The sequence below is a fragment of the Varanus komodoensis genome, unplaced genomic scaffold (genome assembly GCF_004798865.1).
Source record: "Varanus komodoensis strain SLA01 unplaced genomic scaffold, ASM479886v1 scaffold1, whole genome shotgun sequence".
Taxonomy (NCBI): Eukaryota; Metazoa; Chordata; class Lepidosauria; order Squamata; family Varanidae; genus Varanus; species Varanus komodoensis.
The window spans coordinates 93,846,348-93,865,512 of NW_025335268.1; the positions used below are offsets into that span (position 1 = coordinate 93,846,348).

Below are 19,165 nucleotides of genomic sequence, written 5' to 3' on the forward strand. Positions count from 1 at the left end.
GAGGAACAGAACTGCTGCATCTATAACCAAGGGTGATCTTTCATCAGTGGCTTTCAGCCCCACCAATTCCATTGCACAAGTGGTGCCCACTATGTATTTTAAGGGAACACTCATTTCTGGAATGAGGCAGGTCAACAAAACTTGGATAAGGAAGCTCTGCTGTCAGGGTCTGTTCCTGCTAGTTTAGGAGTATGTCCTTGCGAGTCACTTGTGCAACAGAATTGGCGGGACTCCCATTGTTGAATGGGAGTTGCAGTGGTCCATGCTGCTGGATACAGCCCCAAGCTATTAAGTAATCTTTGGCTGGATGCTTTTCAAAAATATTCCTGTGGCATCAAAATCCATCAGCAGAGATTTAATTTTCAGATGCCACTATTTACTAACTAGTTTATGTTATTGTATGCTTTCAACATGATTAGCCATAAAAATGAGCGATTAAAAACCGTACAGTTATATTTAACTCATTACAAAACTTTATTCACAACAAGCTGATAGCTTTCCTGTAGGAGGAACACAATCATCCTGGGGGGGGGGGGGGGTTCTTTTCTAATGTTTTTATTAAATTCTAAAGAGAAGATGCAGCTCTGTTCTAGTAATGAACTTTGGCTAAACTTTTTTTTAACTGAAGTGAAAGGAAAAATCAATCCTTGTTTAGAAGTGTCACAGCTTTTTTTCTGTCTTTAAACACTGCCAAATCAGGATAATCTGTGACAGTTTTCAAGCTTTGCAATCCCAAAATGTAATCTTGAGGAAGGAACCTTTGCACTGAGCAGGCTGTGATGTGGCATTGGGGTTTGTGGCTATAGATGACCCCCCCACAAAAAAAATCAAGAGGGCATTCTCAAGCCTTTTGAAGTGCTTAAAGTAGCTCTTTGGATCTCTGCATTGCAGCAACCAGTGTTCAGTGTTAAAGCAAATGCTTTGAATATAAGAAGTCCCCTTCAGGTGAAAGAATCAGGTAAGAGCATAAGAAAGGCGTTTCTTGAGATTCTGGAGAGCCAATACCCGTGAAAATATTTTAAAACTGTATTTATATCCCACTGTTTCCTTTCAAGGAACTCAAGCCAGTTTATGTAATTCTTCTCCTCTCAACTGTATCCTCACAATAACCACGCTCACCCAGTTAGCTCTAAGGCTGAGTGGGGACTAGAATCTAGATCTCCTGAGTCCTAGTCCTACAGTCTTCACCACTATACTGCACTGGCTCTCACTGAGAGTAAGTCAACAAAAGAGGACTTCAGAGTACCTATCATCAGAAGTGGTTTTGCAGCCCACAATCCCAATTTAGGTTGACATCTTGTGCACCTAAGAGGCTAAAGATTCTATACATTTCCTCTGAACCACAGTGGCTTGTTTTGATTCTGTCTTTACATTGTCCTTTGATGTCTGCACAATAATTAAGATAAATTCAATATTCTTTTGATTGTGGTGGAATATATCAAATTTTCAGGTTTGATATGATGTAACTATTAAAAAAAACTTTTTTTCTAAAGTAACAGGCAATAGCGAGTGAAAAATTGTGTGCTCAATCATAAGAAAGGTTACGAAACCCTTATCAGTACAAAAGAGTTTAGTTGAGATAACTTTCTTTGGAAGAAAGGTTTTCAGAACTACAGCCATTACATACCTCAATTCACAAATTGCTAATCACTTGAACAGAAGAGTTCATCCGATTTTACACATGTAGAACACTGCTGCAACAACTTTAATAGGAGAATCTAACAATGACCATGATGTAAAACAAATTATGTAATTAATTCCATGTACAAGAGAGCGCTGGAGTTATTTCTTAAGCAGCAACCTACCATGCAACATGGAAACTCACTTTTTGGAAAGAGGAGTTTCACAAGCTGATTGTGATACAGAATGTATGTTGGCCATTCAAAAAGAGAGTGAGCGAGAGAACATCACTAAACATGGAGAAGCCTCATACTGCTCTTAGAGTTCAGCCAATGTTTTAGACACTGCATATATACATGTGAATGATGCATGGTTTACTCAGCTATCATTTGATATAATTTGTGTACAAGTCTCTGAAGTTATTACTGGTCTTTTGAGAATTTGTACCTGCATTGTTCCTCTTTTCTGTTGATAAATACAACTGAAATAATAACGCTGTGTATTATATAACAGTTTTATAGAAAAAATTATTCTAATACACGCCAGATGATGGCATTCAGTTCCTTTTCACATGTAGAATTGTATTATATCCATCAATTACAATTCTTGCTTATTATCTCTAATCCCACATATGGACCAAGCTAGATGTGATCTGTACTCACTTTTCTTTTCCCTTTTTGAATAACAAAGCACAACCCTGGGGAGTTACAAGTTTGAACAGAGGAATGTAGAGGAAAGAGGTATAGTTTCATGATTTCTTTTCCAAGGCTCCCTCCTGGTTCAATTACGATCAGAGAAAGATATACATGACTTGTGTGTCTTGTCTAATTTGTAACACAGGATGCTTCCCAACATTTATAATGCATTTCCAAAATATGGTCTGGGTCTGTGTAAATGTGTGCCTATAAAATTAGAGCATCTGTCACTACTTGTCAGGCTCTGGCCTGCTCTGGTGGCCAGAACCAGAGGAACCACCACCTTATATGTAGGATCAGTTCTAGGCCTTGCTAAAGCTCTTAGGCTACTGACAAGCATCAGCTGGGAGTTCTGGGAAAAGAGGTATATAAGAGCCAGCTCTTCCCTCCAAAACTGGCCTCAGCAACACAGGGCCTTCTGTTTGCTGTAGTGCCGGCTCCTGGTTCCTGCTGTGCCTCCTGCCTTGCCATGTCTTCTGCATCTTGCCTGACCTTGGCTGCAGCTGGTTCCTGTCACGCAGTGTCTTTTGCCTTGTTATCCTGTCCAAGGTACCTGGCACTTCTGTTTTTCCTCCTGGTTCTCAACGCTTAGCTTGTTTCTGACCACATTCTTATTCTGCCCTAATGCATTTTTTTGGTTCCTGACCTCAGCCTGTACCATGACAATGATTTGAATTTTCCATTAAACTCTGCTTTTGGACTCTGTCTTTCATGAAGTTCTGTTGCCCTGATCCTGGTGCCTCTGTTGCTCTTGTCTTGTCTCTGGTCACAGACCCTGACACTACTCATATCAAACACAGACTGCAAAAGAATAAGGCAAGGAGAACATACCAAAGCAATATTGTATCAGGACTACTACTTGGATTGTTTCCTTAGCTACTGAAAAATACATTAGGCAAATGATGTCATTTTATTTCTGCTCCTAAATATTCTGTGAAACTGACAGATTCATTTAATAAAGCACTGATACAAATCTTTATTGTTTTAATTCTGCCATATTTCTTACCAAATGCATTATTTTCAAGCAGAAAGTTACCACAGGAGGACCTAAAGATTCCAGTATGTCTTGTGTAGCAACTCACTTTCCTTGTCTTCATCCGAGTAGCACACCATTTCTGTACAAGTGTCTTCTACAATGCAGCAGCCATGAGCCCCACCTCATTTCCTTGGCTTCCAAGTCCTCACTGTATGCCAAGCCTTTACAATTGGTTCTCTATTATTCCATATTAGACTGTTCCCATATGCTACATACCATCTTGAAGAAATAAAAACATAACCGCAGTGAAAAATATTTTCACATAACATTACAGATAAATAAAGTTTCAGTGAGTATTGTTCAGCCTCCTGACAAAATACAATTCCTAGCAATAACAGGATTAGTATATTTTAGCAAGCTTTAAATAAACAGAAAAGATATTCTCCCAAATGTCACCCCTTCATGGTAACAGCAAAATGTAAAAACTTACATTCCAAACAGAGCTCCACCGAGGTGTGCAGCATGATCAAAAAACTTCCAGCCCAGAACAAGTCCTGCACTGTCCAATGCGATAATTGCTTTTAAAGCCTAGAAGTAGGTAAATAATAAACAGCGATATTGAGAAGACTAGGACACCAGGCAGCACAACTTCGTGTTATCAGCTAATCGAACAGGGAAATGTCTTAACAACTTTCCCAAAAATGCATCTATTCCACGTTTGTCAACACTCTTCTGCTAATAGCTTGTCAACAGCTTATGAGACAGCAAGTCTGTACACAGATCTGAGTTAAAAGTCTCACTGTTGTCATGGACACAGTGGCTGCCCTTGATCAAGAAACTCTCTCCCAGCCCCAGTTCCCTGCATGTAAACTTGACATTTTAACAGGATGTAAGAGAAATGCATGAAGTGTTGTTGTATTTCAACTGTATCTGACATTATGATAGTAAATTATTGTAATGGCCCTGAATAATACATAGGCACTAGAAAGATGGGATAAAAATCTCCCTGAACTGTTTCAATTTCAGCTGCTCATTATAAAAAACTATAGAGTAACTTTAATCACTGCTGCTTTGGTCTCCTTGATTTGCTTTCCCTTCTTCATCCTATTATGTCTAAACCGTGTGGGCAGACTTGTTTTTACTGATTTTAAATAAGCTACTCCTGAAGCAAACATGTTTGTGGTGCAATCAAGATGTCTATACCCCCTGAACTCAAAGGACAACTGGCTTCTTATGGAGGGTGGAAAGGTCTGCTGAGGCAAAGGTTGCTTCCACATTCCTCCCACCCTGCAAAATGAGGTGCTGCTGGTTTACCTTGTATCTCACCTCCTCCCCACTGCACACCACAGGATAACCCTAAAGCCCTTTCTGCACTGACTGAAGGAATGGGAATCGAGAGCCAAGTGCAGATCCCCAGTCATGAATTTGACCTTGTACCTTTAAAATAAAAAATCCTATGGCTTAGACACTGCCCAAGAGCCACAGAACTGTGCTCTTTCAAGAGTAACTGGGAAAAAAGCGGCAGCTGTAATAAGGACAAACAAAAGACGCAACATGGTTCAAATAATGAAATGATAAAGATATGACAAATTGGGTTTTAGTAGATGGAGGCCTCTTTCATCTGCTATGCCAACTGAGAATTTGTCAGCAAATTTACAATTCATCAGTTAATATTGACAGATATACTGCTACAAGCTAAATTTTGAAAATGCAATTGGTTTTGAAATTTTTCTGATTTTTGTGTGTTTGTCTTAAAGAAAGCAGCATTTTTACAGATAACTGATAGCATGTAACATCAGATTTGCAGCAGATAATCTAGTTACATTGAGAAACATTTCAGGCTAAACTTTCATTCAATACTCTGGGAACACCCAATGCTGGACCTGATCCAAAAAACATCTGATCAGAACGCTGAGAGGCCCTATAAAACACTGAGACTGAAACATTAAAAAAAACTTACTGAAAATATGGCTTAGCTGTATGTCATTAAAAATTATGCTTTGTCAGCCAAAAAATACAAGTTCTGCTACTGGGATAAATTTAAGCAAATAAGCAATTTTGTACAGAATTTGCTTAGCCTGGGTGTTTCTATCTATTTGCATACTTGTGCAATTTAGAAGAGCTGTTTTTCCCCTGAATTTGGAATTGTTGAAGGAACTAGGTCTATGGCAGCAGGATGGCAAAGACAGAGGTGAGAGGGAAAATGGTAGGCAGCAGGTTCCACTAAATCAAGGATGGTCTGCTTGTGGCCCTTCACAAACTCTGCTCAAAAGCTTCCATCAGCCCTAGCCAACATAGCCAGTGGTGAGGGATCAAGGAAGCTGTAGGCCAAGAAACTGCACACTCCTGCACTCAATACGTTAGTCCACATCCTGGCCACTGGCATCACCACTCAGACATTTCTACAAGCAGAGTTTAAAAAACAATGTAACTAGTTCCATGTGATCAAGGGCTTTCTCGCTTGTTTAATGTTACTGCTTAAACAGCTACTGACACTGAGAATAAGACAAACTGAGTCATTTCAAAGGCTGTTCATAAAAGGGAAGTCAAGGGCCTACTTTTTAAAGGAATGGCTCCTGTCATGCAGAGAGTAGGACCTTGAATCCCAAACCATTTACTAAAGTATTTTTTCCAGTGTCCATAAGACCCCTTCATAATTTTTCATATTCTTTAGTTTGGAAAGACACCAAGAACTCACAAGTTAAAATCTCTATTATCTAATTCAAATATACACAGTGTAATAGCAGCACAGGATGTTCTGTATCACAGAGAATCTGTCACTTAGGCTTAAATAAGACTAAGCAAAAAATATATGCACCTTTGAAATGCAAACAAATACAAAATTTTGCTCTGGTAACTGATGGATTCCTTCCTTCCTTTATTCAAAGCCACTTACATTTCCAGCTGTAAATGTGAACATTGGAAGAAATAATATAGCTAGCTTGGCTTCTGGGATCTTCATACATACTGATGCAAGGATGGTCATTATAGCGCCTGACTAGAATGACATTAAAATACAAGAATGTACACGTTAAAATGACGGCTAAAATGTAGCCCTATAAATAAATTTAAATTAAATTAAAAACAGATCAGCAAGAAATCAATTTTTATTTGCGTTCACAAAGGTAAAAAAAATTCCTCATCTTTTCCCTGAGATTCAAGACTTTTGTAGAAGTAGTAAGATTTAATCATGGCCATTAATGGTTCCCAATAAGAAGGGGAAACAGTGTAGCAGGATGCCAGCTTATCAGTGGGAAGGATCCAAATGTTAAGTCAAAATCCATGGGCACTTAAAGAAAAGGATTCACTCACTACAGGAATTGTGGCAAATCTCTTGTCTAAAGGAATAATACTATATTTCCTGTCCAAGGATAAGACCTTTTTTCCTAAAATGGTTAAAGTTATCAATATGAGCATGAATACCAATATTTCTCATGAAAAATATATAATAAAACTACACTGGGGGCAAGCAGCTTTATAAGCAGTGCTCAACTGAATTTATTTCAAAATAAGTCTGCAAAGTATCAGGCACTGGTTCTGCAATCCTAAGTATAGCTAAAAGCAGTGGAATTTGCTTCCATACAAATAATTACATTTGAGACCAATTCATAAGTGTAGCCTGGCTCAATTGGTGCGTGCTTTGTCTTATTTTTGTACTATTAAAGGCACAATCCTATGCAAGCCAGGACAGAAAAGAAGCCTACTACTCCCAGCATGCCCCTGCCTTTGTTGGGGCATGCTGGAAATTCTTGGTCTCTTTTCTGTCTAATGCTGCATAGGATTGCATCCTAAAACCCCAAATAATGAAAATTTGAGCAGGCTGAAACATTTACTTCACTGAATAAATTTTGAAATTATCAGAGAAATACAATGTTTTCTTTTTTTAAACTAAGATGAATTAACCAGAATGTAATTATTTATTTTTGCATGAGTAAAGATTATAGAGAAATCCCAAAATTTTATTGCAACTCTATGCTCTTCTCTGCTGTAACATTTTTCAAAGATACCTTGATTTTGGCTTAAAGTAGCACAGACAAAGCTCAAAAAATAGCTTCTGGAAAAACAGGTAAATTAGTGCGTATTCAGTAGGACTCACAGCACCAAGTGATGGTCCAAACCTTCCTGTTGCCGTTTTCCAGGCATAACTGGCAAATGTGGAAATAACGCCTAAAAAAGAGAGAAAAAAATAATAAGGAACAGATTCACTGGGGACCACAAGATACTGACTATGGTTGCACAACACAACAACCCATCACAGGCAATTAGACATGGGACAACAAACCACCCTGATAACCTAACGACTTGTTATATGGGTTTTTTGACCCACAATGAACCAAAGCCACAAAACCTTCATCTGTCACATTTCTTCCTTCACATAAGTATTAAATGAGCCCCATAGCCTTTTTATATGGCAACCCTTCTCAAATGAGCTCTAATTTAAAATAGTGCTGATACCACTGGTGTTATCTACTTTACATGAGGTGGTGAATGGACTAGTAGCCCAAATCTTGTAACCCTACACTTAGGACAGTAGGGTACTGAGGGCTGAATCCAATACTGGATGGAAGGTTCAGGGCTATATATTTGCATACAGCATGCACACAATAACATTCCTTTCACATACGCTTCCCCACTTCCCCTGTCCCCAACAGGGATTCCCTTCCTACTGCTAGCAAGAGCACACTGCCCATATTTCCATTCCATGATGAGAGATTAGAGAAAAGGGAAAGCTTTCCCTTGGTGGGATGCCCATGGCTCCATGTACCACACTGGGAGTGGCTGTAGACAGTACATACTTTGTGGAAGTGTATTAAAAGTAATTTTTAGCAGAAATAGTAATGCTACTTTATTCCAATACCTAAACATCCACAGCTTGTTTACAAATTATCTTTACAGCCTAGAAATAGACAACCAATACAGATTGGCATTTTAACATTACCTGCAGAGAGGTACACTGCCAAGAATTGTTCACGTCCCAGAAGAGCGACTATGCTGGTTGAGAAGCTCCACAAAACATACATGTTGACTGCCATGTGCATAAATGAGAAATGACTAAATGAAGACAGCAACATTGGAGAACACAGGACACCTACGTAAATAGGGAACAAGCAGTTTTTAAATGTTAGCACTTTATTTCTCCATTTATACTTAGTTTTTGAACAGTTCAATTTGCAAAGTGAACAAAAACAGATTAGCTATGTTGTGTTTCTAAAACCATGTGTAAAAAAGGGGAATCACCATTCTGCATTAAGACAACTGATGGAGAAAAAAAAGGATGCCATTGTGAAGTTTTTAAATCAGGTGAAAAGGCATTGAGAGATAGCAGTAGGTATCATGTGGCCCTTTAGAAGATGCAAGACCAATTTTCATAACCAGTGGACCAAAGGTTCCCCAGTTCTGTATTATATGTCACATCCCCCTATTTTTAAAAAAGTATATTTTCTAGAGAATTTCCTTTCTCAAAGGAGCCAACCCTTCTTTAGTGACCAGGAAGAGAGCTCAGCATTCATGCCTATGATGCACCTCTTATGATGTAATTATACCAGAGTTTTCTCTCAAGGGTACGGGAAGGAGGTGTCAGCCCCTGCCTGTGTAATAAGCCTTACTTACCCACCTGCTTACAAATTTGGAACTCCTGGTGACTTAAAGCCCTCAACTGCAAGCAAGTGGGCAGGGAGCTTTGTCCAGAAAAAACAAGAGTTAAGCTGCACACAAAATTGCTACTTTTTTGCATTTAGATTTAGATTGCAAGAGCCTGCTCACACAATTGCGCTGTTGGCAGCTACAGCTGATTATGTCAAAGTACTGCAGCTGCATGCTGCAGAAGCTGCCCATCATTACCAAACATGTTTTTTCTCCTGGATATTTTCACAAATATTTATGACTTTTTAAAAAAAAATACTCGTACTTGAACGACTGCAAATGTATGGGTTTGGGGATGGAGAACCTTAGGTAGGCAGCATGCAGGGGAGGAGCTGCCTGCTAGGCCAAGTCCAGTAGGTAACTGCCTTGGTACTGCCCTTAGAGGTAGCAGACAAGTTTTTGTTCCAGTCCTAATCAACCAACAACAGCTTTTCTAAGGGACCCAGAGTTTTCTCAGCTAGTTAACTGTTAAAAACCCCTTTCCTCTGGGGAAAAATGGTGGAGAATGCACTTCTGCATTTTTCCAAGACTCCTGAAGCTCAGGACAAAGCACAAAATGTGCAATGAGAGAGGTTGAGGATCTTGCTGAAAAGGGGATTTTAATCCTTTCAAAAAGCATGTTTGCAGCTAAGGATCACGTTCACATTTGATTACATCTGACAGCTTGCACTTTGACAACTGCCTGGTGTAACTAAATTGGAGGTGGGATGTTAGCTGGTATGGCTGAGGGGCAATGCAAGTGTGACTACCCAGCTGAATTTGCCAGAAGGTACCTGCATGCACACTGCCCACCCAAGGCTCTCCATCTCTGAACCCGTGCAACTACAAGCATTCACAGTGACTCACGAATGGGCATAAAAATAAGTTTTCAAATATTTGCAAAGAAATTCCAGGTGAAGAGAGACATTTGGCAATGTTTGGCAGCCCTTCCAACATGCCACTGGGCACTTCAAAGCAACAGCTTATAGCTGTCAGAACAGACATCAGGAAATTCAGCTTGACAGACAGCTGTTGCAATCACTGAAAGAAAAGGCAAGAGGCAAAAAAGCTACAGCAAGCCAAAATAGCTTGAAGTTGATATAGAATTATGCTTTCCTCGCAAACTGTCCCTCGGGAAATTGCAGGAAAACAGAGGGGGAAGGCCAAAACCCACCATGAGCCCAATCATTTTTTAGGATTCACCATGAGTTGTCTGTTTGCACAACAACCAGCTAAGGTGGCTTGTCATGATGTGCAAACACAACCATCATCCCAGGTATGGTTAAAATGAACAACCCTGAATTGTTTGAAGAAAGATTCATCCACCGGCTGGTGTTCTACAGGGATTTGATATACTCTTTCCACACGATCATCTTCTTACCTGTCATTCTAAAGAAACTATACCACAAGTTATTACCATAAGGTAAGCAAAACTTTCACTTGTAAAAATGCATGTATTCTGCTATACAATACAAATTGTGATAACTGTCCAGAGAGCTTCAGCTGAGGGGCAGTATAAAATTGAATAATAGTAGTGATACACATGGTAGAATTATATTAAGCTATTAAAAAGCTATGTAGGGTAAATGGTTTCAACAGTTTCAGAATACTTTTATCCTACACCATTTGCATTACAGAAGCCAATTTGCTTGCTTTTCCCTTGAATTATATAGCCAAACCAAAACCTCAACTCAAAACCCAGGTAAGACACTACCTGTATAATTGTGCATGTAGTAATATTACAGTACACTTACGTGAAGCTGGATTAGATGTGAAATATGTGACCATTATTCGATGCAAAGAAGGTACTCGCCATAAACAAAATACCAAGCAATTGGCTGCAATAATGCCTATGAATTTGAGAAAAAAAAGTTTAGAGGCAAGAGAAGCTCTCCAACTATGTAACTCACAAAAATGTTTTTATAAACCCAAGCACTACAAAAGCCATCATGTGATTTAAGCAGGAATCATTAAATCTGAGAATCTAACAAGTAAAAGAAAACCAAGTTTAGGCTGTCATATTCCTTCCAGTTCACAAAATATCAAAATATGTTGTTTACTGGTGTCTCTTTAAGTATGTAAATAATTGCTTATAAGCATGATTTTTAATCATATTTGCTTTTCTACAAGACACTGAAGGGTCACTCACACACACAAAAAATAATGACCTCCTACCCTCAATTTATTTTTCTACTCACTGATGAAATTCTGAGGATTCTGGAGGAAAATGAAAGATTGTTGATTCCCATGTGTAAAACATGTTTTGAATTAGCAATGTAATTCCTGTCTTGAAATGTTGATTTATTATCACCTAATCCACATCTATACAGTAAAATGACTGAGCATATTTAATAAATGCATCAAGCAAATTCCTTGTGATATCCTGTTATAAACAAATTTCTGGGCAAGACAACTAACTCCCATGAAGGGAATGTCACCTTGTGTGAAACCAGCCTCATCACAGAGAAGTTCTACAGAAGGCAAGATGAACAAGTTCATATCAACACTGTGGGATGCATGTGGGCAACTTGCAGGCCTCCACTTGTTTTGGCATACAACTCCCATCAGCCCCTGCCATCACAGGTAATAGTAAGGGCTCATGACACATGTAGGCAAAAATATTGTGGCAGGGGGCACAAATTGTCCAGCCTAATATAGAATCCAAGTATATGACTACATATATATGCTTGCGTCCATATATGCCCTTCTCCGGGAACCCTCTGTGAATGAGATTAGGAGGGTGAGCACCCGGAGGAGGGCTTTCTCTGCAGTGACGCCCCATCTATGGAATGCACTCCCCAGAGAGGTCCGCCAGGCACCGTCGTTATTTGTTTTTCGGCGCCAGGCCAAGACCTTTTTATTTAAAACTTATTTTGTTAAATTTGTATTTATAGGATTTTAAATTTTTAGCCGAGATGCACCAGGGGTTTAAATAATTTTTTTATTGTTATTTATGTATTTTGTTTCTGTTGTGAGTCGCCCTGAGGTTTCGTTGCGATGGGGGTGGCATAAAAATGTTTTAAATAAATAAAGAATACTATATACCATAGCAATTTGCAGGGTGAGTGCCAATGTAACACTACATCCCATGGAAATGGGGGTATCCATATAATATTAACATGTTAGGACAAAACTTAACTATTTAGGGGAGCAAAATAAACAAATGCAGACAAGGCTGCCTTAGATCTAACAACTTCTAAGCATGGTATGAAAGCCATCCAGCGACTGTACTGTACCTGTTTTCCATATTTCTTTTCTCGAGAATGCCTAATACTTGTAAGCTAACACAAACCTGACACAGCCTGCTGCCCGTTGCTCAGACTATTCCACCACAGGTTAATCTGAAAGAGAATGAGTGAAATCAGCATTTTGGTCATCTAATAAACAGCATCTCAAGATAGCAGAATTTAAACTCATTCATCCCTTCATTGTTGTTGTTGTTAGTCACAAAGTCATGTCCAACCCATCGCGAGCCCATGGACAACAATCCTCCAAGACTTCCTGTCCTCCCCCATCCCCTGGAGTCCACTATTTTCAGTATACAAAAATGTGTACAAAATCAAGCTTTTAAATAAAAATCCTCTAATCCAGAACTTTTCCAAAAGACATTACAATTACATATGAAGAAAAGGGTTTATTCAAGTGTTTACACTAAAGCTTCTCCGAGTTAGTGCAAATGTACAAGTCCATTCCTTCCTACATCAGCTCCTTCCAAATGATGACACAGTCTTGTCAAAATCCCATTCCAGCTGGAAGTGATCATAAGGTACAATACCCAGCTTCTCTTGATTGATACAGGCACCAATAGCAAGATTCGAAAACTTACATGAAACATGTTGCAATCTGTTAGTTCCTGTTGCAGTATTCAGCTACACTATTTTAAGGCAATGGGATAAATTAGTCTGCAATTCTGATTGCTATGAACGTACTTACCAAAATACTATCTTCTTGACAAAATTAAAAATACAAACTTTTTTTTCTAAAAAGCTTCATCTCTTATATGATATGTAAGATATTAATCAGGCTCGAATAATATACTCACAGCTCATCATGGTTATTTATCCATGATAAGCCGTGTCCACAGACATCAGGCTGAATATGCAACCCATATATTGGAGTTGGTCATGTTACCCAATGTTGTAGGAACTCAGCTGGTACAGCTAGTTAACTTTCACATAACCCTAAACAGATGATGGGCTTTGTGAGGGTTGTTTACCCTTTGCAGAACCCATGCTCACCAGGTCCACACAGCACAACAACAGAGTATGGTCTGAAACGCATAATGCATCCATCATGTTAAAGCTAAACAGGTCTGGGGCTGACCTGAGCTTGGAGGGGAGACTACCTGGGAACCACATGTAGCCACCTTGAGTTCCACAATGAGAGAAAGGTAGGATATAAATATAAGTTTTGAAACTCGAGACCACACCCCCTCACAGTTCACCATGGGTAAAATAACCCATGGTGTAGTGTTGTATCAAATGAACAGCCTCATTGATTGGTCTACATTCACAGAAATGTCTAATATCAGCTTTGCTCCATGTCAACAATCATTGCTCTCCTATTTCCTTGGACCATCTTTCAGAAATAATGTTTTAAGGTACTTTTGCTCAGGAAATGCTTCTATTTCTTCTATTGAATTCTGGGGACCCCCTTTCCCTGCACTTGCTATCCCATTCAGCGATGTTCCTGCCTGCCCAGGAAAGATATTTTGAATCACTGTTGGGGAGGGAGTTAGGAGGGTCTGTTAAAGAAGGAAGGTGTAGGAAATACAGTCTTCTCCCCCTCTTCTGCAAGCTTTTTCTTTTTTTAACAATCAAATCTTTAATCTTTATTGCTATGTTTGCAATTATAAACAATACACAAAAATGAGAGAATACAAAAGCAGAATAATTTGCATCGGAAACCTTATTTTTTAATTCTATACCAGCGCATACCCATAGGCTCTGAATGGTTTGTATTAATTGTGCTAATTAACAAGGAAGATGTATTACTAGGATCACATCTGGTATTCCAGTAACAAACCAGTTTCATCTAGCCTTGAAATGATTTTCTGCCATCCTACTTTAATACAAATGTGTTGTCTTATTCATGATGACTATGTACAACACCTATTATAAAATGCACTACCTATTCATTTATCTTTTCCCATATGCTTTTCCTTGAAACATGTTAAGATGTTGCCACATGCAGTAAAATTAAGCGGTAACAGGAAACATTTCAATGAACATCTAACAGTGGTTGTATCTCGAATAGCTTCAATTATAGCATTTTATTCCCATTGGTTACCACACAAATCAATGTTCTAATGCAAGAAAACATAACTTTTCTTAACATAAACAGTAAGTTTCTTATACCTGCCTTCTGAAGTCCAGTCCCTTCTGTGGACGCATCCTGTCCATCCAATCTGCACGAGCATCCCCAAAATAATTCTGTACCCTGGCTTTGAGATTTTCATACTGCCAGATAGCAGCTGATCCAAAAGCACAGCCTGAAAACTATAAAACATTAGCAATATATTTACTAAAGTTTCCAGGAAACACATGTTATTAAGATCGTGAAAATGGTAGGTAAAAAATTATATCCTGAACAACAGAAGATAATGCAATGAGTTGTGCACTAAATTCTAGTCATGAGTTTTTTTAAAAAGTTTATAATATCAAAGGACATTTGACAGCTTTACTATAAGAGCTGTTTGTTTAACCTATAGTGAAGCTACAACACATCTAGCCATCACTATAATCCCGCATGTAGTCCTCACTCTGGGTTTGCCCTGTTGCGCAAGCCCAGCAAATGGGGTACATGAGATTTAAATAACTCCCATATAATCTATTTTAGGGTTATGTAACAGCTGTTTAACATAACCCACACTCACCAAGTCTGCATACACAATAACCCCCAAGTAACAGTAACAGGTGCAAGGTCATCATGCATTAAAAAGCCATCCAATGTATCAACCAGATCTGGCCACTAAATTGCTTTTGTGGTTTTAAGATTAGAAAAAAGGCCGTAACTTTCATAGTTCCATAATCAGAAAGTACTGATAAACGCAATTTCACCTGTCATAATGCTCCAATGAGCTTGCCTGCCAAAATCCTACCTCCAAATCCAACCTCCTACAAATCCAAGTTTACCCTTAAGAAATCAGTTTGCTAGATTCTTTTTATTTATGAGCTGCCCTATAGATGAAGCCAACATATATAATAAAAGCAATACAATAAAACAAAAATGGTATAATACATTAAAACTGTTACCTATTAAAAGAAACATCAATAATTCAGAAAAAATTGAGACACACATAACTGAGCAAGGAAAAAGATGGTTTCAGAATACAGCATTAAACATATCATTTAAAATAAAGCGAACAGATGCTAAGGATTCTTTTAAGAGGCCTGGAAGAAACAGACAGGTCATACCAGGTGCTCAACTGTCAACAAGCAGGCACCAGAAGACCTTTCTAACTAGAAACATCCCATACCAATTAGTCACCTAACCAAATCTCAATATCTCGGGGCACTCAAAACAGGGTCTCAGGGCAAAGAAAATAACCTTTTGTTATACAGGAACTGCTGCCAATTATATGCAACAATGAATAAATGCTTACCCCAACTGCAAAGATGAATGGTTTTACAAGCTTCTTCACTGAACGGGAAGTTTCATCAAAGACTGGCTCCGGAACTGGAGGAGACAAGCCACTTTTCTTTGGCTTAGAACCAATTTCTGTCTTTGGCCTCTGCAGAACACCCTTCTGTGCTGGCTTTCTAAATCCATTTCTCTGTTGTGTACACAGAGTAAACCTGATTAAATATATATATAAAATTTAGCACAAAATATTCTAAGTGTTTCAAAGATGCAAAGAAATGTCAGTTTCTTATTCAGACAAAGATAAATGAAAGCACCTTCTCAGCTACTCTGAAATTGTAGGACTTCTTTATTATTTTATTTACACAGAATGTAGCTTTAAAGCTTACATGCTAGCTTCTTTTATGGCTCACATAGTTAACTTGGGAATTGGTACAGCTGTAACACAAGTTTACACTATAAACTCTTTATTAGAATAATTTTGCATTAGTTTTCTTCCTTTTTAATGGAAAATTATATTACCAAAAGTTCATTGCTTTTTCCCCACAGCTGATTTCCATCTTTCCTATCCTCGATGGAGGAGAGAGCAGAGGCACAGAATCTGGACGATAACCATTCTCCACAAATGGCGAATGCATGGCGCCCTCCAACTCCCATCTGCCCCAGTTAGCATATCCAAGGACAAGAATTAGTGGGAGCTACAGCTTAACAATAGTTGGAGGACCACGCATTCTCCGTCGTTACCATAGCCTTTATTTCTTTGGCTGATATCCAAGAAAGCTGGCACTAGAGTGGGAAACCCTGCCAAACATCTTCATTGCCCCCTCCAGGCACACCCTTCCAATGTCCTTTTCAGCGTGCCCCAACAAGCCCCATCCTTGCAACTCGCACTCCCGTCCCCATAACCGTCCCACTTATGTTAAGTTACCTGTGCTCCCGGATTCTTCCACCTGCCAGTAACTCCTGCTTAACCCAAACCCGAGCACAACAACTCCACGCCATTTTTTTTGCCCTCTGAAGTGACGTTTCCGGGTCAAGCAAACATTTCCGCCCGCCATCGTAGAAGCGGGAACCGTGACGCCACTGGAGGACGTCACCCAAAGAAGGGCGGGAGAGAAAATCCCCAAGACCCGGAACGAGCAAAAGCATCTTTACCTTTCTTTGCGTGTCGCCAGAAACAGCGGTTTGGCTGGGTTGGTGGCAGAAGGAAGGGAGAGTGGCCAGTTTGCCGCTTTCTTCACGATGCAGTACTGAAAGCATTTAATTCAGGAACTCTTTGAAATCATATAGACCTTCCAGCTGCTTCCTAGGATCTTCGCATTCCGTGCGCCTCTAGGCGCCATTTTGAGGCAATTGCGGTCCACAGCATTTACGCTCCCATTTTATTAAAGTACTTTCCGTGCGTCCTCACGCCTACAGTGGTGCTGCCCTTGCAAGAGTAGAGTTTTTGCCCCTAGCTCCCTGGGGGAGTAGCTAAACTGGAAGATCCTTTCTCCGGTTATGTTAACACACGAGGGACAAACTGCGGTGAAAACGCAAACTGTTCTTTTAACTACAGTAAATATCGAATATAAGAAAGGCAGGTGCAAATAGGCTCGTTGACAGGAGAGGACTATGATTCAGTCAGGGTTAATTACCGTCATCCCCCCACCCCCATTCTTCACAGGGCTGCGGAGATTTAGCAAAATTCATCAGCAGAAGTTTTCCGTCACTGTTTCTTCGTGTTAAGAAATGGCACAACCTATTGGATTTCTGCCGATAATATAGTCAATGAACAACAGTCTTTCCAGAAAAAAAAGTGGCATATAGTTGTCAAAAAATCATTTAGCAGTTATCTAGCTGTAGGGATATCTTATGCTAATCTTGTAAAATGAGAACAAGCCTTAGCTATGGAAAAGGTTAAAGGGTAGTATTTTCATCTAAATGTCTTAGAATCTAAGACGATGCGGCAAAATAAACAACCATTCCCAGTGTACAGAGTGGGTGGGTTCACACATAATGCCAACAGACACTTCACAGTGATTTACTATGATGGGTTAGCTGAACCCCATGAAGCACCCACCATGAGCTTTACAGATAATTAGGCTGCTCATGACAGTTTCACTCCCTTCTCTTTAAATTATGGGAGCAATAAGTCACCTCTCCTTGAAAGTCACAAGCAAATTTGGCTCATTATGTCTGACTCTTAATTGTCAGAGGCGGCTTTCTCTGCCCCCTTAAGGGGTAGCCCCAGGGGGACTTTGAAGGCTGTCTACTATTTTTAAAATATTTTTTCTTCTTTATCCCCATTGCACAAACAGTGTTTGTTCATTGAAATGCAATCTGACTAACTTCCAGCCTCTGTTGGGACAATATGCAGAAGGCTTTCTGCTGCAAGGAGTCCGTGGCCAGCCCTCTGTGCATTGCTCCAGCCAAGGCTGAAAATCTGCTCCTCAGTAGGCGGCTCGCACAAGGTGCGCCACCCATTGGAACCAAAGGTGGGTGGGATTTTTGCCCACAAGGTGGCGATTGCTGCAAATAGCACTTCCTTTTGGTAAAATGCTTTTTGTTGTTTTCTCCCCCTGTAATCCCTATGAGAAGGCATGCTTGCATTTTCTGCTAAGCTTCTGGGAGGTTGAGGAAGGGTCCAATCTCTCTTGCTTTCTAAGAGAAAACCCATTGACAGGTGCCAAGGTTCACCTGTCAAATTTTGGTTTCCTTTAAAAAAGAGATTTTGAGTGGGGACAGGAAGTTTAGACTGGGACATCTTCAGAGATATTTTGCAGTGCAAATCTACCAATTTTTCCAGATCCTAATTATTGCAGAGTTCAGCTTAGAAAATAAAGCCAACCATGACTGAGGTGCAAGTTTCTTATCACATCACACAAAATACAGTAGGGTAAAAGTTCAAATAAGTAAATTAGAACATTTTTCCATGAAGAGAGATTAGGTTACTATCCTATACAATGTATGCTGGGAGTAAATCCCATTAAATTCACTGGGGCTTATTTCAGGGTAGACACATAGAAGCTTTCACTTCTGATTGATCTTAGATTAAAGCATAGAAGGACATGATGAGTTTCACGTTTGTTTGTTTGTTTATTGTCTCACCCTTTTTTCCTTCAAATGAACTAAAGGTGGCTTACATAATTCTTCGCAGGAGCCAATAGAATACTTTATTTATACCTAATTGCTGTGCAGGGAGAGCACAGCACAAAGAGACAGTTAAACTACGTATATGTTTCTTGCTGTGACACCCTTAAATCATCTCCTGTTGGGTCAAAAATGCTTTCAATTGGCTTAAATGAAATGTTTTTTGCAAATGGTAGTGAGCTTTGGCAAGGATGCCACATTCAGTCTTTGGGTCACTACATCCCTACTGCTGTTTTAAAAGTACCTGGCTGGCTGCTGTTAAAAACTGGAATGGAATTTTTAGGCAGGTGGGATAATCCTTGAAAATACTTCCTGGATTTTGTTTCCCAGCTGAGCTCAGCTGTGTGCAGCAATATACTTTTATGGTGGATCCAGAAATGTTGGGTTTTGGACCATCTCTTATAAGGATCCCCTGATCTTCATGGGTTTGGGGGAATATGGTTACTAAAACATGTTTCAATCAACATTGTGTGAGTAGTCTTTCCCTGGTCCAATGGGATTCAAAAGTAGTCACACTAGAGAGAAGGCTTTGAATAAT

At 39.4% G+C, this 19,165-nt stretch overlaps 1 protein-coding gene across 2 annotated transcripts; it reads right to left on the reverse strand.

Annotated features, from left to right (window-relative positions):
- Window positions 1-1,552: 1,552 nt before the first annotated feature.
- On the reverse strand, window positions 1,553-16,519 carry PARL (presenilin associated rhomboid like). Of its 2 annotated transcripts, XM_044436047.1 has the most exons (10): window positions 16,424-16,509; window positions 15,518-15,710; window positions 14,271-14,411; window positions 12,206-12,254; window positions 10,668-10,763; window positions 8,231-8,380; window positions 7,388-7,458; window positions 6,188-6,289; window positions 3,782-3,879; window positions 1,553-3,570 (listed from the first exon to the last, which is right to left on the reverse strand). In XM_044436047.1, exons 1-10 carry the CDS (start codon window positions 16,495-16,497, stop codon window positions 3,474-3,476), a joined length of 1,071 nt encoding a protein of 356 aa, XP_044291982.1. In that variant the 5' UTR covers window positions 16,498-16,509; the 3' UTR covers window positions 1,553-3,473. The 2 variants fall into 2 exon arrangements, 1 of the variants encoding a protein (XP_044291982.1); XR_006415304.1 differs by lacking the exon at window positions 1,553-3,570 and having other exon boundaries at window positions 6,110-6,289; window positions 16,424-16,519.
- Window positions 16,520-19,165: the final 2,646 nt, after the last annotated feature.